This window comes from Lipophrys pholis (genome assembly GCF_963383615.2).
Source record: "Lipophrys pholis genome assembly, chromosome: 18".
In the NCBI taxonomy this organism is placed as follows: domain Eukaryota; kingdom Metazoa; phylum Chordata; class Actinopteri; order Blenniiformes; family Blenniidae; genus Lipophrys; species Lipophrys pholis.
Genome location: NC_137646.1, coordinates 23,479,303 through 23,501,369, shown reverse-complemented (window position 1 = coordinate 23,501,369; position 22,067 = coordinate 23,479,303). Strand labels below are relative to the sequence as shown.

Genomic DNA, 22,067 nt, shown 5'->3' with positions numbered 1-22,067 from the left:
ACAATATGGCGTCCGCTCTGACGTTTCGGAGCGGTGGGCGGACACAGGCTGCGCGGCGTCGAGTGTTTATGTCTATGGTTCCGTCAATAACACATCAAAATTTGATTGGCTGATGACACCGTCACTCAATATTTTAACCCAATACTGTTGCAAGCACTGTTGCTTCTGTTTTTATAGACAGCGCCCCCCCCTTACAAAACAACATATTATAGTTCAGGTACTCCTCTTACTGTTTTAGAGGAAGATAAAGGAGGATTTAAACAAACTGTTTTAAGCGATGATTTCACTCAAAATATACTTACAATCTAAAATGTTTAATTAAGGAGTAAAGTACTACTTTATGTCATACCTACAGTTATATAAATTTTTATATACAGTTTAATTGACCCAAATACTTATTCTTTAAGGAACAAGTGAAGGTTTGAAAGAGTTTTCCTAAGACTACTTTCACAGCCACACCAATGGGCCACAATACGTCTTTTACACCCCTGCTGTTTGTTTCTGTCAAATCGTTTTATTAGTTTGACGTTAGAAAACAAATGAACGTTTGTTTAGAACTTTGATTGAACATTTTACACATTCTTTGCACAGCAGAGCTGTTGTTAACCTGCTAGACTGTGAGAAATAAAATGTGTTTGAACTTTTCATTAAAATCTGCCTACTACCAGTTTTATATATTTTAACAGCGTCTGTAAAAACAACTCTTAAGTTTGTATTTTTATTGGCACATTATTTTGTAATGGTGAGACATTTTATATTTCTAACACTCGATGTCGATGTTGGATTATTTTACATTCATATCAGTAGAATGGGAAAAAAAAGTTGTTAAAAATAAAATGCATGTTGCCAAAGTAAATAAGTTAAATATGTAGTTTATTACATATATCAATGCTATGTGTACTCATGTATGTGAATGTTTATCTCTGTGTCGCTAAAGAGGTGAGATCCCAGATTTTAGTGTGGGAGTCAAGATAATTCAATTTTATTTGTGTGTGTTTATCTTTTATTTTTACCTAATTTAAATTTATTTTATTTAATAAATAGAAATCTGCCTCTTCCAATGTTGTCACCTCTTCCCGGCCTTTTAAACTATCCAGTTTGAGCTCTACTGACTACAAGATATAATTCCATTAATATTTTACATGATAATTAGCTTAGTTTATTAAAACAGTAATTTGTGTACATTTGTACTTTTTCTAAGGTAGGTGGCGCTGTCTATAATAAGCAGTGCAGGTTCTTAAAGTTGGAGGTTTAAAAGATATGAAACTTAATTATATTCACTTTACAATTATTCAAAAGATCTTTTATTCTGTGAAGAATTTCAGAATAAACATGATTGAATAAAGCTCAGTGTTCAGTGACTTCTCTTAAAACTAATTGCACTGAGAGGAAATATCAGAGACAATGATCCGCTCATCAAATAACCTGCATCATTTCTACCAGATGAAAGAGTGCAGGCGAAGTCAACGTGTGTGGGAAAAGTACTCTGATTACTGCAGCAAACCAGTGGAAACTGTGCAGCTATTGTGACTGGAAGCTGCTGGCAGAGGGCGCTGAACTTCATCTCTCATTTTCAACGTGTCTCTTTTGGCTCGTACCTGCTGGCTTCCTGTGAGTGAATTCATGAAACCAGAAGTTCACCACAAGATTCAGAAGACAAGTCAGACGCCGCTTTGGCAGCCTGACGGACACGCCATTGTGGAAAGACTCGGTTTGACATTAGATCTTTAAGAGGAGCATTTTTTTCAGATGATATTTTCTGCAGATTGGTGAAAGAGTGTAGTGGATTTGCAACATCTGCTGAGCAGAAATGATATCAGTGAGTATGATGATAACTTTGATTATCAGTATTGATATTGTATTAATTGTGGGTGGATTAGTTTGCCTTGTGCACGTCAGCTTTTATTAACTTTTGTTTGTATGAATAATTTACCTTTTTTATTCTTTCTGGACTATTTTAGGAAAAGTCATTGACTTTATAGGCAAAACAATTGAATTCTTAATATTTTTAATGTTCTCAAATATGAAAAAAGCTTAATTTAGTCCCAGTATTTCTGACTTAATGTGAATGTGCAACAGCGTTTGTGTCAAATATCAGTTTTCTGCAGGAGGAGCATTTCTAGGGCAGGAAATGATCAATCAAACTAAAAGTACAGATGTGAAAAGACTGTGGTGAAAATACTGATTCCACTTATTTTATAAAAGTAAAACAATATAGCTTCTGATAGAAGGTACGAAAGTAAAAAATAAGTCTTTTAAACTTTACTGTTACACAATGGCCGTCTAAAACTTCTTTTTTTGTCATGGGGGAGGAAAGAGGAAGCCACACATTGTTATATCTATTTTTATCCCAAAATGGTGTTTGTTTGCATGGAAACTGCAGCTTATTTTAGAGAAATGGCATTCAATTTTCTATTTTTTTTACTTTATGGAGTAGAATTTAGAATATCTAAGAAGTAATTGGAATTTACACGAGGCTCCAATGTGGTTAAATTACCTGATTTTCTTTATTTGACGGGGCAGAAAATAAAAGCATCTCAGAGTTTTATGACAAAGCTTTAATTGATAATGATGATAGATAGATGATAGATATTATTCTGTCATTATGCTGAAAGTTAAACAGACCAGTCACGTCTCTTTTCACAAAAATCAGATGAAGCTGTTGGGTTTGAGATAAAAAGCAGGAAGCTCAAAAAGAAGAACTTAAAAGTCCAAATGCAACACCATTTATATGAAGTGTGAATTCTGTTGACGTACAGTTGGTTTGGTAATCGCCACATTACATAACATTTAGTTATGGAATATTCAGCAAGTAATTGTAGTTTTTTTTTATGGGGCTCTAATGTGGCGATCGACCTGATTTCATGTCCTTATTTGACGCGGCCTCATGTGGCCTCTTGTCGTCTAAACGAGTCGGTTTCACGTCATCAGAAAAATAATTACAGGTATCTGAAAAAGACTGACTTATGTACATTTACGAAGTACAAATACTTTGTTGCGTTCCTCTTACGAAGTCACAACAGTAAACCATCTGAATGTTTTTTTTTTTTTATAATTTTGAAACTTTGAGTTGATTTAATTCTTTAAAAGAGTACTTTGAATCACTTCCGGTAATTACATATATTTGTGTAGAGTGTATATATACTTCTTACCTATGTTTTATCAGTTAGTTTGATACATTTTATGAAACATTTATTCTGTAAAACGCGTCTCAGTGTTTTATGAAATGTTTTTTATAGGTAATGATGAATAGATAGATGACAGATATTATTCTGTCATTGTGCTGAAAGTTAAACAGACCAGTCACGGCTCTTCTCATGAAAGTCTTATTAAAATTGTTCACATGTTTTCAATGCTGTGGTCAACCGTCCAGGCAAAGGAAGATATTAAGGAGTACCTTCTGTTGACGTACAGTTCCTCTCTTGTCTCTAAAACTGCTCTTTAACTCTTTTCACACAAGGACTTTCTGTGAAAAAGGAGCACGTGAGAATGGGACGCAGATTAATCTCTGAGCTGTGGTTTTTCTGTGAGTATTTCACACACTTCTTCTCTTCAGTTCACAAAGACAAGCAGGCGGGTTTTAGTGGGAAGAACCGAGTTTCTTTCACTTGTTGGATTTTCTCATTATTGGGATACAAGTTAATGTTACACACCAACCAGTCAAAGTTACTGAAGCTCTAATGTCTTCATGTTTCATCTTCATTTCAGTGTTTTGTAGCCTCCTCTGGAAAGGCTCTGCTGAAGGTGATTCATCTTCTTTCTGGTCTTTTATGTTGCTTTTGTTTTTTTAGTTATTGATATTTATTTGATTGTTATTGTTTGTGCAGTGAAAGACTCTTTTGTAATTGTTCATATCCCTTAACTCTGGACCTCGACAATAAACAAATACAGTTTATAGTTTATTTCTTTCCATTATATTTCTGCTGTTAACGGTCCTCTATGTGTCTGGTCTTTCTTTTAGATTGGTTTCAACTGATTCTTATGAACTAATATTTTCATTGACTCTGTCTTAAACCTACATAACGACAAATACAAAGATTTGAATCTGAAACCAACATTACAGTTACATGTTGAAATTTGAAATAGACACAAATCACAACATGGTTTCTTAAAGTAAAGAGAAGAATTGTGTCGTCTCAGTTCAATAAATTCACAATCAGTTGCAAAATTGGTTTAGAATTTAAATCAACATAAGAAATGAAGAAAAAGCAGGTTTTAGGATAGTTATTTAAATGTGTCTGTTGTTTTTACATCCACAGAGAAACCCAAGGCGACGCTGACATCAGGAAACAAAATCATATCAGTCGGAGACAAAGTGAGACTTTCCTGCTCTGTGGGAAACTATGATGGCTGGAAGTTTGAGTTTTTCAGAAGGACATTAACCACCGATGAGAAACCAGTTGAAGAAACTGTTTTGAACAACACAGTCGAGGTATCCAAAGGAGGCATTTACCGGTGTAGAGGAGTGAGAGAAACATCAGATTATCAATCTTACATCAGTGATGATGTCACCATTCTTATAACTTGTGAGTTCAGTATTTTTGTTGTCAATAAATTTGTATATTTGAAGAGGTTAGAAATACTGATGAAACTAATGTTTGTTTGTCTTTGTTTACTGGTGGAAACAGTCACCATCCAGCCTGTCATAACACCACAACCCAACTGGTCTGAGATATTCGCTGGTGAGAAGATCACTCTGACATGTGAGGTCCAGGGAGGTGGAGCCACTGACTGGTGGTATGAATGGATAAATTCCCAGTCATATCCAGAAGGGTATGAAAGGTCGTTACAACTCACTGCTTCTCAGTCCCTCACTGGAGGATACACATGTAGGGCCAGACGCAGAGATGATGATTATTCTTCAACACCATGGAGTGAAGCCTTCACACCATCAGTGTTACGTAAGTGATGTTTGTTGGTTTCTCTAGTGTTTGTTAGATTGGCAGCCAGACAACGAGATAACAAAATATAACGTAACGTAAACAGTGTTAAGACATTGATGGGCTGCCAGTCCACCCAAAAAGATGTAATAAATATTTGAATTATGATAAGACAGATAAATCTAATTTATCATAATATATTTGCTTATTTGGGATTAGATGATTCATATTCACACTTTTTTTTTTCCCTAAACATTTCTCACCATCCAAATTATTCTAAGCTGAAGCAGCAGACCCTGCTACTCCAGGGACAAGGAGCCAGGTTTACTAAACATCATTCCGTTATTATACACCCCAAACACACACAACACCCACCACACACACTTCTTCTGCCGCTCAGCTGCCGTGTTTCTCCCAGTCTGTTGCTGTTTGTGTGAAAGTCTTTTCCCTGTGCTTCTCCACCTCCTGTGACTCTGTGGCTCCACCCTTTATTAGGAGAGACAAGGGCAGCGCAACTGATTCACGTTAGGGGCTGATCACCTTTTCCCCATGAAAAGAGGAGGAGCCCTGTGTGTGTGTGTGTGTGGTCATAAAGTGGCAGAGCTGTTCAGATTTTGGTGTTCAGAAGTTCATTTCCTTTTTGTTTGAGATGTGTTCGGAGCATGTTGATCGTTGCTTTTTTTATTGTCAGTTCTAATGTTTATATTGGTGTGTAACATTAATGTAGCTTTACATGATTAGTAGACCCAGACTGGGAATACAGATTCAACAAAGATAATGAACAATATCTTGAGCTTGATTCTTATGAACAAATATTTTCATTGGCTCTGTGTTAAACCTGCATAATGACAAATACAAAGATTTGAACCTGAAACCAACATTACTCTCCACAAGTTACATGTTGAAATTTAAAATAGACACAAATAACAACAGTTTCTTAAAGTAAAGAGAAGAATTGTGTCGTCTCAGTTCAATAAATTCAAAGTTGGTTTGGAATTTAAATCAACATAAGAAATGAAAAAAAAGAAGGTTTTAGGAGAGTTATTTAAATGTGTCTGTTGTTTTTACATCCACAGAGAAACCCAAGGCGACGCTGACATCAGAAAACAAAATCATATCAGTCGGAGGCACAGTGAGACTTTCCTGCTCTGTGGGAAACTATGATGGCTGGAAGTTTGAGTTTTTCAGAAAGACATCAACCACCGAGGATAAACCAGTTGAAGAAACTGTTTTGGAGAACACAGTCGAGGTATCCAAAGGAGGCATTTACCGGTGTAGAGGAGTGAGAGAAACATCAGATTATCACTCTGACATCAGTGATGAGGTCACCATTTACATAACTTGTGAGTTCAGTATTTTTGTTGTCAATAAATTTGTATTCTTGATGAGGTTAGAAATACTGATGAAACTAATGTTTGTTTGTCTTTGTTTACTGGTGGAAACAGTCACCAACCAGCCTGTCATAACACCACAACTCAACTGGTCTGAGATATTCGCTGGTGAGACGATCACTCTGACATGTGAGGTCCAGGGAGGAGAAGCCACTGACTGGCGATATGAATGGATAAATTCCCAGTCAAATGTAGAAGGGTATGAAAGGTCGTTACAACTCACTGCTTCTCAGTCCCTCACTGGAGGATACACATGTATGGCCCGACGCAGAGAGGACTTTTATTCTTCAACGTTGTGGAGTGAAGCCTTCACACCATCAGTGTTACGTAAGTGATGTTTGCTGGTTTCTCTAGTGTTTGTTAGATTGGCAGCCAGACAATGAGATAACAAAATATAACGTAACGTAAAGATAAAAGAAATCTTTGATGATTAACTGTCTTAATAGATTAAATATTCTACTACTATTCTCAACAGCTAAACCAGAGGCTGAACTGAGTTCCAGTAAATACAACATGTCTGAAGGCTCCACAGTGACCCTGACCTGCTCAGTGAAACAATCACATGGATGGAAATACTTCTGGTACAGAGATAAGAAATACTCACTCCTGAACACACATGATACTAATGAGTATTCAAGTCAGTATGAAGTCTCACAGGAGGGACGTTACTGGTGCAGAGGAGGAAGAGGAGATCCAATTTACTACACAAAATACAGTGATCAGATCGACTTCACTGGAAGTTGTGAGTAGGATTTTCTGAAGTACATATTCAAAAATACTAATATGATGTAAAATTAGTTTGGCTAAAGTTCAATCAATCTGTCTGAATGTTTCTTGTTCTTGTTTTGTTCTTTCTAACATGGACAGTACCACACAAGGTAACCCTGACTCTGCAACCCGACTGGCCACAGTTATACAAAGGAGAGACAGTCACTCTCAGATGTGACATCGATGGAGGAAACACAGGATGGGAGTATGAGTGGGAAACCACCAGTCCAGTTAATCCACCAAATCTCAAGGATTACAGGATTGAGTCTGTTTCTTCACGGCACCAGGGAGACTACACATGTAAAGGCAAAATGAAGAGTAAACAACAGTTAACAACTTGGAGCAACACCGTCAATCTGAGAGTATTGAGCAGTAAGTCACATCTGTGTGTGTGTGTGTGTGTGTGTGTGTGTGTGTGTGTGTGTGTGTGTGTGTGTGTGTGTGTGTGTGTGTGTCCAACCCTGGGTTTGATGAAGTATTATGGATGAATGGATGACAGAACAATCAGAACTCTGAAGTACACACTGAGTTAGAAAATGTACAGAAGTTTTGTCACACATTCAAAGAACAAATGAAGTATGTGATCTATTGCTAACACAGATTAAGTTTTGATTTCAGACTATAATCTCTCTCCTACAGAACCAGAACTCGTCCTGTCTGTGTCTCCATCATGGTTGATTCCTGGAGCTTCAGTCACTCTGATCTGTCACACTGAACCTCCGTCAGTAGGGTGGAGCTTCTACTGGTTCAAAGTTGTTCCAGAGTCACAGTCTAGCTACACCTATGAACCTCTACCTGGTACCAGCAGTGGTACGACAAATAATTACTTTACAGTTCATGGACAGACTCACACAGCAGGATATGCATGTTCAGCAGGACGAGGGGATCCAGTGTTTTACACAGAGAAGAGTCGTCCTAATTATGTCTGGTCTTCAGGTCAGTTTGTCTTTTTATTTCCAGCATTCAAACAAACCTAAAGACGTTAGGAAATACAAACAGACAGAAAACCTCAAAATAAAAAGTGAATTCTTGACCATGAACTGATGAAGCCATTAAGTCTGTTTGACCTGAATCAATTAGCTTTGAGAAAAAGTCTCTGACCTGGACGAAGGAGAAAACACATTGACATCACTGAACTGTTAATTATTTTGTACACTTCTACCAGATTAACTGGAATGTTTCAAGATTTTTTTTAAATTTTGATTGTTCAATCTATCATTGTTTTATTGTTTTTCAATTCAACCATCAATTTGTTTGATATCTTTGGTATTTTTAATGAGTATAAAACTAAACTTTTGCAAAAGAGAATTTGAAAATGTGTAATTAAACTGAAATTAATTTAATTGATGCTTCACTGGCAGGAGTTTATCAAATAGTTGTTGCACAAGTTGCTCCTGTGCTCAGATATAGCTTTATATTTCGAATTTAGATTTTCAAAATAAATAGAAATAATTCAGTTTGGCTTTCAATGCTGAGACAGTGTGAATCCCACCCTTCATTATGGCTTCTTTTCTTCCAGACGTTCATCCATCAGCATCTCTCACAGTGAATCCTGCCAGAGTCCAACACTTCACCTCTGAATCTTTCTCACTGACATGTGAAGGAAACTCCACCCAGTTGAAGAGGATCACGTTTAAGACTGATAACTTGATGTTGAATTATTTTACCAAAGCCCCAATAAATGGATCAATATATATTAAAAATGAGCGGCCAAGCAAAGCAGTGTACTGGTGTGAGTCTGGAACAGCATTCAGCAATGCAGTGAATATCTCTACACTGTGTGAGTTGTCTTTTTCTAATATATATTTTAATCTGCCCGTTGTGAGTTTACTCTGTATTTCCCATCATCACCTCACAACCTAATGAATGAATGAATTGAACCTTGTTTTACAGCTGATGAGGTCATCCTGGTGAGCCCTGTGTATCCTGTACCTGCGGAAGAGTCTGTAACTCTTCACTGTGAACTGAAGACAGGAAATGTTACCTCTGATGTGTTTTTCTACAAAAATAACAAAGTCGTTCAAAGTGACACTCGAGGAGAGATGAAGATCTCTGTAGTGTCAGAATCAGACGAAGGTTTCTACAAGTGTCGGTACAATGGAACAGAATCAGCAGAAAGCTGGATGGCTGTTAAATGTTAGTAATCTGGTCCTTCATTATTATTATCAATAATATTATTAGTGGCAATTTACTCATTTTATCCAAACTCATTGATCCCAAAAGTTGCGTCCAGATCTAGAAGCTCTTCATCTCCTCTGATGATCATTCGGTGGATTTGTGGACTTTCACTGCTCACTGTTCTGTCGCTGCTGTTGTGTTTCTACAAAGGGTCAAAAGGTAAGACCTTTCTCTCCTATGCGGCTCAGATTTTTCTCTCACCTCCCGACACAGTCTTCAGTGTTTTCCCTTTAGGGAGTATCCTTGTACTGTCATTGTCCTGGTCTTCAGTCCAGACCTGGGACCTTATAGGAGCTCCTACAGGATCATTTTGCTGCCGACAGCTTCGCTCTTGAAAGAACTAGACGACACGAGCCCTTTGGCCACAAGGCCATAATCCAGGAAAAACAAGACAGAAGTTATGAAATATCATCACTTTCATTTTAAAGGGTTAAACAAACGTAATAAGAAATTAAACTGCCATTTTTAAAAGAAATCTAACCAATATTTGTTTGTAGGGAATTCCGCTCCTGCAGCCACTGCAGAAACGGTTTATGGAGAAATCACTGAGGTAATCATACAATAATATAATGTCATGTTTAGCAGGATGTTATCGTGTACATCAAATGAAGTGTATCAGGAAGCACATCTGGACAAACCCTCTGCTTCCTTTTCTTTTCTTTCAGGTCAATGAGGAAACTTCATCTCCACCACCAACAGAATGACTGACCAGCAGAAAACTGCATCCAGATTCATGGAGAGACGCCACAATGTCAATACTTAGGAAGGTGGAGCAGGGAGGATAGACTCTCATCTCTACATCCCTGCTTTGCTGAATTCTCCTTCTGACTGGAAGATAACATGTAAAATAAATTCATTTTAAAGTAAAGCGGAGCGTTAAGTCTCAAGCTCTGAGAATGAAGCTCAAAACATTCCCATAGAATTTCCAAATGGTTGACAAACAAGATGCAAATTACATTTGTTGACAAGTGATTCCATGAAGGTTTTACTTTAAAGGAAAGGCTGTCGTAAGTTTCTGCGACTGATGCAGCTGAATCAAGGTCGTACATTTTATCCTATCTGCATTAAACTTTTATTACCAAAACCAGAAGCTTTAACAATCATGTTAGAATTAAATTGATATTATTTATGTACTTACAGAAACCAGTCCTCCCACTTTTATGAAATAACTTGCAGCCTGCATTTGTGCAAATGTAAACGTAATGTAAAATACTGTTTATAAAGTAAATGTCATGATGCTTCGATCAATAACTTCTCTCATGTGAAAATAAAGCCATTTCAACAACCTTTAAGAAAATTAAGGATGTTATATAAATATTATTTTCCATGAAATACATTAAACTGATGAAGATATAATTGAATTTTGCCTGAGAAAAGCTCCTTGTAAACATTCGGAAACTTTCAAGCCACCAGTGTTTTTACTGAATCATTCTTACAACCTTCCTTTTTCCAAATCATACCAGAGATTAAAACAATTGTTGTACATTTTATTCCAATGTGTTTTCAATAAATGATGAACTTTAAAAAAAGAAATTAAGATGATTTCAGTTTTTATATCATCTCCTGTCACGAACATCATTTGTTCATCTTGATTTTATGTAACATACTTTTTCCTTTAATTATTTTTGTTCCATTTGTTCCACAATAAAATTAATGGAAGCTGATGCCATCTGAATTATAAGCATCAACATTAATTTCCTTCAACATCCAGATATTCTTTTTTGACATTTATTGAGGAAAGACAAAATAAATGCTTTTGCATATTGTTGTCATGAACTCCATCATGTTGCTGCTCTAAAAGGAGAGTACAGCAGTCCCAATGTCCCATTTGCAAACTTCTTCCATTTCCTCTCAATACCTTCTATAAGTATGCTCCATTAAATAAATAAATAAATGAAATATTTGTTTTATTTAATAAATAAAAAATGAAAGCAATGATTCTTCACAGTCATGTAAATGTATATTTGCGTGGTTTTCTTCAGAAAACACATCGCTGTCACATAGACTTGTTTAGGCTGACGGGTCAGACTTCACAATATGGCGGCCGCTCTGACGTTTCGGAGCGGTGGGCGGACACAGGCTGCGCAGCGTCGAGTGTTTATGTCTATGGTTCCGTCAATAACACATCAAAATTTGATTGGCTGATGACACCGTCACTCAATATTTTAACCCAATACTGTTGCCAGCACTGTTGCTTCTGTTTTTATAGACAGCGCCCCCCCCTTACAAAACAACATATTATAGTTCAGGTACTCCTCTTACTGTTTTAGAGGAAGATAAAGGAGGATTTAAACAAACTGTTTTAAGCGATGATTTCACTCAAAATATACTTACAATCTAAAATGTTTAATTAAGGAGTAAAGTACTACTTTATGTCATACCTACAGTTATATAAATTTTTATATACAGTTTAATTGACCCAAATACTTATTCTTTAAGGAACAAGTGAAGGTTTGAAAGAGTTTTCCTAAGACTACTTTCACACCCACACCAATGGGCCACAATACGTCTTTTACACCCCTGCTGTTTGTTTCTGTCAAATCGTTTTATTAGTTTGACGTTAGAAAACAAATGAACGTTTGTTTAGAACTTTGATTGAACATTTTACACATTCTTTGCACAGCAGAGCTGTTGTTAACCTGCTAGACTGTGAGAAATAAACTGTGTTTGAACTTTTCTTTAAAATCTGCCTACTACCAGTTTTATATATTTTAACAGCGTCTGTAAAAACAACTCTTAAGTTTGTATTTTTATTGGCACATTATTTTGTAATGGTGAGACATTTTGTATTTCTAACACTCGATGTCGATGTTGGATTATTTTACATTCATATCAGTAGAATGGGAAAAAATAAGTTGTTAAAAATAAAATGCATGTTGCCAAAGTAAATAAGTTAAATATGTAGTTTATTACATATATCAATGCTATGTGTACTCATGTATGTGAATGTTTATCTCTGTGTCGCTAAAGAGGTGAGATCCCAGATTTTAGTGTGGGAGTCAAGATAATTCACTTTTATTTGTGCGTGTTTATCTTTTATTTTTCCCTAATTTAAATTAATTTTATTTAATAAATAGAAATCTGCCTCTTCCAATGTTGTCACCTCTTCCCGGCCTTTTAAACTATCCAGTTTGAGCTCTACTGACTACAAGATATAATTCCATTAATATTTTACATGATAATTAGCTTAGTTTATTAAAACAGTAATTTGTGTACATTTGTACTTTTTCTAAGGTAGGTGGCACTGTCTATAATAAGCAGTGCAGGTTCTTAAAGTTGGAGGTTTAAAAGATATGAAACTTAATTATATTCACTTTACAATTATTCAAAAGATCTTTTATACTGTGAAGAATTTCAGAATAAACATGATTGAATAAAGCTCAGTGTTCAGTGACTTCTCTTAAAACTTATTGCACTGAGAGGAAATATCAGAGACAATGATCCGCTCATCAAATAACCTGCATCATTTCTACCAGATGAAAGAGTGCAGGCGAAGTCAACGTGTGTGGGAAAAGTACTCTGATTACTGCAGCAAACCAGTGGAAACTGTGCAGCTATTGTGACTGGATATTCATCTCTCATGTTCAACGTGTCTCTTTTGGCTCGTACCTGCTGGCTTCCTGTGAGTGAATTCATGAAACCAGAAGTTCACCACAAGATTCAGAAGACAAGTCAGACGCCGCTTTGGCAGCCTGACGGACACGCCATTGTGGAGAGACTCGGTTTGACATTAGATCTTTAAGAGGAGCATTTTTTTCTGATGATATTTTCTGCAGATTGGTGAAAGAGTGTAGTGGATTTGCAACATCTGCTGAGCAGAAATGATATCAGTGAGTATGATGATAACTTTGATTATCAGTATTGATATTGTATTAATTGTGGGTGGATTAGTTTGCCTTGTGCACGTCAGCTTTTATTAACTTTTGTTTGTATGAATAATTTACCTTTTTTATTCTTTCTGGACTATTTTAGGAAAAGTCATTGACTTTATAGGCAAAACAATTGAATTCTTAATATTTTTAATGTTCTCAAATATGAAAAAAGCTTAATTTAGTCCCAGTATTTCTGACTTAATGTGAATGTGCAACAGCGTTTGTGTCAAATATCGGTTTTCTGCAGGAGGAGCATTTCTAGGGCAGGAAGTGATCAATCAAACTAAAAGTACAGATGTGAAAAGACTGTGGTGAAAATACTGATTCCACTTATTTTATAAAAGTAAAACAATATAGCTTCTGATAGAAGGTACGAAAGTAAAAAATAAGTCTTTTAAACTTTACTGTTACACAATGGCCGTCTAAAACTTCTTTTTTTGTCATGGGGGAGGAAAGAGGAAGCCACACATTAATGTTATATCTATTTTTATCCCAAAATGGTGTTTGTTTGCATGGAAACTGCAGCTTATTTTAGAGAAATGGCATTCAATTTTCTATTTTTTTTACTTTATGGAGTAGAATTTAGAATATCTAAGAAGTAATTGGAATTTACACGAGGCGCCAATGTGGTTAAATTACCTGATTTTCTTTATTTGACGGGGCAGAAAATAAAAGCATCTCAGAGTTTTATGACAAAGCTTTAATTGATAATGATGATCGATAGATGATAGATATTATTCTGTCATTATGCTGAAAGTTAAACAGACCAGTCACGTCTCTTTTCACAAAAATCAGATGAAGCTGTTGGGTTTGAGATAAAAAGAAGGAAGCGCAAAAAGAAAAACTTAAAAGTCCAAATGCAACACCATTTATATGAAGTGTGAATTCTGTTGACGTACAGTTGGTTTGGTAATCGCCACATTACATAACATTTAGTTATGGAATATTCAGCAAGTAATTGTAGTTTTTTTTTATGGGGCTCTAATGTGGCGATCGACCTGATTTCATGTCCTTATTTGACGCGGCCTCATGTGGCCTCTTGTCGTCTAAACGAGTCGGTTTCACGTCATCAGAAAAATAATTACAGGTATCTGAAAAAGACTGACTTATGTACATTTACGAAGTACAAATACTTTGTTGCGTTCCTCTTACGAAGTCACAACAGTAAACCATCTGAATGTTGTTTTTTTTTTATAATTTTGAAACTTTGAGTTGATTTAATTCTTTAAAAGAGCACTTTGAATCACTTCCGGTAATTACATATATTTGTGTAGAGTGTATATATACTTCTTACCTATGTTTTATCAGTTAGTTTGATACATTTTATGAAACATTTATTCTGTAAAACGCGTCTCAGTGTTTTATGAAATGTTTTTTATAGGTAATGATGAATAGATAGATGACAGATATTATTCTGTCATTGTGCTGAAAGTTAAACAGACCAGTCACGGCTCTTCTCATGAAAGTCTTATTAAAATTGTTCACATGTTTTCAATGCTGTGGTCAACCGTCCAGGCAAAGGAAGATATTAAGGAGTACCTTCTGTTGACGTACAGTTCCTCTCTTGTCTCTAAAACTGCTCTTTAACTCTTTTCACACAAGGACTTTCTGTGAAAAAGGAGAACGTGAGAATGGGACGCAGATTAATCTCTGAGCTGTGGTTTTTCTGTGAGTATTTCACACACTTCTTCTCTTCAGTTCACAAAGACAAGCAGGCGGGTTTTAGTGGGAAGAACCGAGTTTCTTTCACTTGTTGGATTTTCTCATTATTGGGATACAAGTTAATGTTACACACCAACCAGTCAAAGTTACTGAAGCTCTAATGTCTTCATGTTTCATCTTCATTTCAGTGTTTTGTAGCCTCCTCTGGAAAGGCTCTGCTGAAGGTGATTCATCTTCTTTCTGGTCTTTTATGTTGCTTTTGTTTTTTTAGTTATTGATATTTATTTGATTGTTATTGTTTGTGCAGTGAAAGACTCTTTTGTAATTGTTCATATCCCTTAACTCTGGACCTCGACAATAAACAAATACAGTTTATAGTTTATTTCTTTCCATTATATTTCTGCTGTTAACGGTCCTCTATGTGTCTGGTCTTTCTTTTAGATTGGTTTCAACTGATTCTTATGAACTAATATTTTCATTGACTCTGTGTTAAACCTGCATAATGACAAATACAAAGATTTGAACCTGAAACCAACATTAGAGTTACATGTTGAAATTTGAAATAGACACAAATCACAACATGGTTTCTTAAAGTAAAGAGAAGAATTGTGTCGTCTCAGTTCAATAAATTCACAATCAGTTGCAAAGTTGGTTTAGAATTTAAATCAACATAAGAAATGAAGAAAAAGCAGGTTTTAGGATAGTTATTTAAATGTGTCTGTTGTTTTTACATCCACAGAGAAACCCAAGGCGACGCTGACATCAGGAAACAAAATCATATCAGTCGGAGACAAAGTGAGACTTTCCTGCTCTGTGGGAAACTATGATGGCTGGAAGTTTAAGTTTTTCAGAAGGACATTAATCACCGATGAGAAACCAGTTGAAGAAACTGTTTTGAACAACACAGTCGAGGTATCCAAAGGAGGCATTTACCGGTGTAGAGGAGTGAGAGAAACATCAGATTATCAATCTTACATCAGTGATGATGTCACCATTCGTATAACTTGTGAGTTCAGTATTTTTGTTGTCAATAAATTTGTATATTTGAAGAGGTTAGAAATACTGATGAAACTAATGTTTGTTTGTCTTTGTTTACTGGTGGAAACAGTCACCATCCAGCCTGTCATAACACCACAACACAACTGGTCTGAGATATTCGCTGGTGAGAAGATCACTCTGACATGTGAGGTCCAGGGAGGTGGAGCCACTGACTGGTGGTATCAATGGATAAATTCCCAGTCATATCCAGAAGGGTATGAAAGGTCGTTACAACTCACTGCTTCTCAGTCCCTCACTGGAGGATACACATGTAGGGCCAGACGCAGCGATGACTTTTATTCTTCAACATCGTGGAGTGAAGCCTTCACACCATCAGTGTTACGTAAGTGATGTTTGCTGGTTTCTCTAGTGTTTGTTAGATTGGCAGCCAGACAACGAGATAACAAAATATAACGTAATGTAAACAGTGTTAAGACATTGATGGGCTGCCAGTCCACCCAAAAAGATGTAATAAATATTTGAATTATGATAAGACAGATAAATCTAATTTATCATAATATATTTGCTTATTTGGGATTAGATGATTCATATTCACACTTTTTTTTCTTTTTTCCTAAACATTTTTCACCATCCAAATTATTCTAAGCTGAAGCAGCAGACTCTGCTACTGCAGGGACAAGGAGCCAGGTTTACTAAACATCATTCTGTTATTATACACCCCAAACACACACAACACCCACCACACACACTTCTTCTGCCGCTCAGCTGCTGTGTTTCTCCCAGTCTGTTGCTGTTTGTGTGAAAGTCTTTTCCCTGTGCTTCTCCACCTCCTGTGACTCTGTGGCTCCACCCTTTATTAGGAGAGACAAGGGCAGCGCAACTGATTCACGTTAGGGGCTGATCACCTTTTCCCCATGAAAAGAGGAGGAGCCATGTGTGTGTGTGTGTGTGTGTGGTCATAAAGTGGCAGAGCTGTTCAGATTTTGGTGTTCAGTAGTTCATTTCCTTTTTGTTTGAGATGTGTTCGGAGCATGTTGATCGTTGCTTTTTTTTTATTGTCAGTTCTAATGTTTATATTGGTGTTTAACATTAATGTAGCTTTACATGATTAGTAGACCCAGACTGGGAATACAGATTCAACAAAGATAATGAACAATATCTTGAGCTTGATTCTTATGAACTAATATTTTCATTGGCTCTGTGTTAAACCTGCATAATGACAAATACAAAGATTTGAACCTGAGACCAACATTACTCTCCACAAGTTACATGTTGAAATTTAAAATAGACACAAATCACAACATGGTTTCTTAAAGTAAAGAGAAGAATTGTGTCGTCTCAGTTCAATAAATTCACAATCAGTTGCAAAGTTGGTTTAGAATTTAAATCAACATAAGAAAGGAAGAAAAAGAAGGTTTTAGGAGAGTTATTTAAATGTATCTGTTGTTTTTACATCCACAGAGAAACCCAAGGCGACGCTGACACCAGGAAACAAAATCATATCAGTCGGAGGCACAGTGAGACTTTCCTGCTCTGTGGGAAACTATGATGGCTGGAAGTTTGAGTTTTTCAGAAGGACATTAATCACCGAGGAGGAATCAGTTGAAGAAACTGTTTTGAAGAACACAGTCGAGGTATCCAAAGGAGGCATTTACCAGTGCAGAGGAGTGAGAGAAACATCAGATTATCACTCTGACATCAGTGATGGGGTCACCATTTACATAACTTGTGAGTTCAGTATTTTTGTTGTAAATAAATTTGTATTCTTGATGAGGTTAGAAATACTGATGAAACTAATGTTTGTTTATCTTTGTTTACTGGTGGAAACAGTCACCATCCAGCCTGTCATAACACCACAACACAACTGGTCTGAGATATTCGCTGGTGAGACGATCACTCTGACATGTGAGGTCCAGGGAGGAGGAGCCACTGACTGGTGGTATGAATGGAGAAATTCCCTGTCATATCCAGAAGGACATGAAAGGTCGTTACAACTCACTGCTTCTCAGTCCCTCACTGGAGGATACACATGTAGGGCCAGACGCAGAGATGACTTTTATTCTTCAACATCGTGGAGTGAAGCCTTCACACCATCAGTGTTACGTAAGTGATGTTTGTTGGTTTCTCTAGTGTTTGTTAGATTGGCAGCCAGACAATGAGATAACAAAATATAACGTAACGTAAAGATAAAAGAAATTTTTGATGATTAACTGTCTTAATAGATTAAATATTCTACTACTATTCTCAACAGCTAAACCAGAGGCTGAGCTGAGTTCCAGTAAATACAACATGTCTGAAGGCTCCACAGTGACGCTGACCTGCTCAGTGAAACAATCACATGGATGGAAATACTTCTGGTACAGAGATGAGAAATACTCACTCCTGAACACACATGATACTAATGAGTATTCAAGTCAGTATGAAGTCTCACAGGAGGGACGTTACTGGTGCAGAGGAGGAAGAGGAGATCCAATTTACTACACAAAATACAGTGATCAGATCGACTTCACTGGAAGTTGTGAGTAGGATTTTCTGAAGTACATATTCAAAAATACTAATATGATGTAAAATTAGTTTGGCTAAAGTTCAATCAATCTGTCTGAATGTTTCTTGTTCTTGTTTTGTTCTTTCTAACATGGACAGTACCAAACAAGGTAACCCTGACTCTGCAACCCGACTGGCCACAGTTATACAAAGGAGAGACAGTCACTCTCAGATGTGACATCGATGGAGGAAACACAGGATGGGAGTATGAGTGGGAAACCACCAGTCCAGTTAATCCACCAGATCTCAAGGATTACAGGATTGAGTCTGTTTCTTCACGGCACCAGGGAAACTACACATGTAAAGGCAAAATGAAGAGTAAACAACAGTCAACAACTTGGAGCAACACCGTCAATCTGAGAGTATTGAGCAGTAAGTCACATCTGTGTGTGTGTGTGTGTGTGTGTGTGTGTGTGTGTGTGTGTGTGTGTGTGTGTGTGTGTGTGTGTGTGTCCAACCCTGGGTTTGATGAAGTATTATGGATGAATGGATGACAGAACAATCAGAACTCTGAAGTACACACTTAGTTAGAAAATGTACAGAAGTTTTGTCACACATTCAAAGTACAAATGAAGTATGTGATCTATTGCTAACACAGATTAAGTTTTGATTTCAGACTATAATCTCTCTCCTACTTAACCAGAACTCGTCCTGTCTGTGTCTCCATCATGGTTGATTCCTGGAGCTTCAGTCACTCTGATCTGTCACACTGAACCTCCGTCAGTAGGGTGGAGCTTCTACTGGTTCAAAGTTGTTCCAGAGTCACAGTCTAGCTACACCTATGAACCTCTACCTGGTACCAGCAGTGGGACGGCAAATAATTCCTTTACAGTTCATGGACAGACTCACACAGCAGGATATGCATGTTCAGCAGGACGAGGGGATCCAGTGTTTTACACAGAGAAGAGTCGTCCTAATTATGTCTGGTCTTCAGGTCAGTTTGTCTTTTTATTTCCAGCATTCAAACAAACCTAAAGACGTTAGGAAATACAAACAGACAGAAAACCTCAAAATAAAAAGTGAATTCTTGACCATGAACTGATGAAGCCATTAAGTCTGTTTGACCTGAATCAATTAGCTTTGAGAAAAAGTCTCTGACCTGGACGAAGGAGAAAACACATTGACATCACTGAACTGTTAATTATTTTGTACACTTCTACCAGATTAACTGGAATGTTTCAAGATTTTTTTTAAATTTTGATTGTTCAATTTATCATTGGTTTTTGGTTTTTCATTTCAACCGTCAATTTGTTTGATATCTTTGGTATTTTTCATGAGTATAAAACTAAACTTTTGAAAAAGAGAATTTGAAATTGTGTAATTAAACTGAAATTTATTTAATTGATGCTTCACTGGCAGGAGTTTATCAAATAGTTGTTGCACAAGTTCCTCCTGTGCTCAGATATAGCTTTATATTTCGAATTTAGATTTTCAAAATAAATAGAAATAATTCAGTTTGGATTTCAATGCTGAGACAGTGTGAATCCCACCCTTCATTATGGCTTCTTTTCTTCCAGACGTTCATCCATCAGTATCTCTCACAGTGAATCCTGCCAGAGTCCAACACTTCACCTCTGAATCTCTCTCACTGACATGTGAAGGAAACTCCACCCAGTTGAAGAGGATCACGTTTAAGACTGATAACTTGCTGTTTAACAATTTTACTGATGCCACAATAAATGGATCAATATATATTAAAAATGAGCGGCCAAGCAAAGCAGTGTACTGGTGTGAGTCTGGAACAGCATTCAGCAATGCAGTGAATATCTCTACACTGTGTGAGTTGTCTTTTTCTAATATATATTTTAATCTGCCCGTTGTGAGTTTACTCTGTATTTCCCATCATCACCTCACAACCTAATGAATGAATGAATTGAACCTTGTTTTACAGCTGATGAGGTCATCCTGGTGAGCCCTGTGTATCCTGTACCTGCGGAAGAGTCTGTAACTCTTCACTGTGAACTGAAGACAGGAAATGTTACCTCTGATGTGTTTTTCTACAAAAATAACAAAGTCGTTCAAAGTGACACTCGAGGAGAGATGAAGATCTCTGTAGTGTCAGAATCAGACGAAGGTTTCTACAAGTGTCGGTACAAAGGAACAGAATCAGCAGAAAGCTGGATGGCTGTTAAATGTTAGTAATCTGGTCCTTCATTATTATTATCAATAATATTATTAGTGGCAATTTACTCATTTTATCCAAACTCATTGATCCCAACAGTTGCGTCCAGATCTAGAAGCTCTTTATCTCCTCTGATGATCATTCGGTGGATTTGTGGACTTTCACTGCTCACTGTTCTGTCGCTGCTGTTGTGTTTCTACAAAGGGTCAAAAGGTAAGACCTTTCTCTCCTATGCGGCTCAGATTTTTCTCTCACCTCCCGACACAGTCTTCAGTGTTTTCCCTTTAGGGAGTATCTTTGTACCGTCATTGTCCTGGTCTTCAGTCCAGACCTGGGACCTTATAGGAGCTCCTACAGGATCATTTTGCTGCCGACAGCTTCGCTCTGGAAAGAACTAGACGATACGAGCCCTTTGGCCACAAGGCCATAATCCAGGAAAAACAAGATAGAAGTTATGAAATATCATCACTTTCATTTTAAAGGGTTAAACAAACGTAATAAAAAATTAAACTGCTGTTTTTAAAAGAAATCGAACCAATATTTGTTTCTAGGGAATTCTGCTCCTGCAGCCACTGCAGAAACGGTTTATGGAGAAATCACTGAGGTAATCATGCAATAATATAATGTCATGTTTAGCAGGATGTTATCGTGTACATCAAATGAAGTGTATCAGGAAGCACATCTGCACAAACCCTCTGCTTCTTTTTCTTTTCTTTCAGGTCAATGAGGAAACTTCATCTCCACCACCAACAGAATGACTGACCAGCAGAAAACTGCATCCAGATTCATGGAGAGACGCCACAATGTCAATACTTAGGAAGGTGGAGCAGGGAGGATAGACTCTCATCTCTACATCCCTGCTTTGCTGAATTCTCCTTCTGACTGGAAGATAACATGTAAAATAAATTCATTTTAAAGTAAAGCGGAGCGTTAAGTCTCAAGCTCTGAGAATGAAGCTCAAAACATTCCCATAGAATTTCCAAATGGTTGACAAACAAGATGCAAATTACATTTGTTGACAAGTGATTCCATGAAGGTTTTACTTTAAAGGAAAGGCTGTCGTAAGTTTCTGCGACTGATGCAGCTGAATCAAGGTCGTACATTTTATCCTATCTGCATTAAACTTTTATTACCAAAACCAGAAGCTTTAACAATCATGTTAGAATTAAATTGATATTATTTATGTACTTACAGAAACCAGTCCTCCCACTTTTATGAAATAACTTGCAGCCTGCATTTGTGCAAATGTAAACGTAATGTAAAATACTGTTTATAAAGTAAATGTCATGATGCTTCGATCAATAACTTCTCTCATGTGAAAATAAAGCCATTTCAACAACCTTTAAGAAAATTAAGGATGTTATATAAATATTATTTTCCATGAAATATATTATACTGATGAAGATATAATTGAATTTTGCCTGAGAAAAGCTCCTTGTAAACATTCGGAAACTTTCAAGCCACCAGTGTTTTTACTGAATCATTCTTACAACCTTCCTTTTTCCAAATCATACCAGAGATTAAAACAATTGTTGTACATTTTATTCCAATGTGTTTTCAATAAATGATGAACTTTAAAAAAAGAAATTAAGATGATTTCAGTTTTTATATCATCTCCTGTCACGAACATCATTTGTTCATCTTGATTTTA

The 22,067-nt window shown here is 36.6% G+C and overlaps 1 protein-coding gene across 1 annotated transcript; it reads left to right on the top strand.

The window, feature by feature from the left end:
- Nucleotides 1–5: 5 nt before the first annotated feature.
- Nucleotides 6–21,992, top strand: LOC308123972 (Fc receptor-like protein 5; the record flags this gene model as incomplete). The annotated part of the gene is made up of 20 exons (XM_080486727.1): nucleotides 6–33; nucleotides 5,957–6,223; nucleotides 6,326–6,598; nucleotides 6,747–7,013; nucleotides 7,139–7,411; nucleotides 7,679–7,975; nucleotides 8,559–8,819; nucleotides 8,933–9,175; nucleotides 9,263–9,376; nucleotides 9,715–9,767; nucleotides 17,310–17,478; nucleotides 17,581–17,853; nucleotides 18,002–18,268; nucleotides 18,394–18,666; nucleotides 18,938–19,228; nucleotides 19,812–20,072; nucleotides 20,186–20,428; nucleotides 20,516–20,629; nucleotides 20,968–21,020; nucleotides 21,136–21,992. 20 exons carry the CDS (start codon nucleotides 6–8, stop codon nucleotides 21,172–21,174), a joined length of 4,059 nt encoding a protein of 1,352 aa, XP_080342853.1. The 3' UTR covers nucleotides 21,175–21,992.
- Between the last annotated feature and the right edge of the window lie 75 nt (nucleotides 21,993–22,067).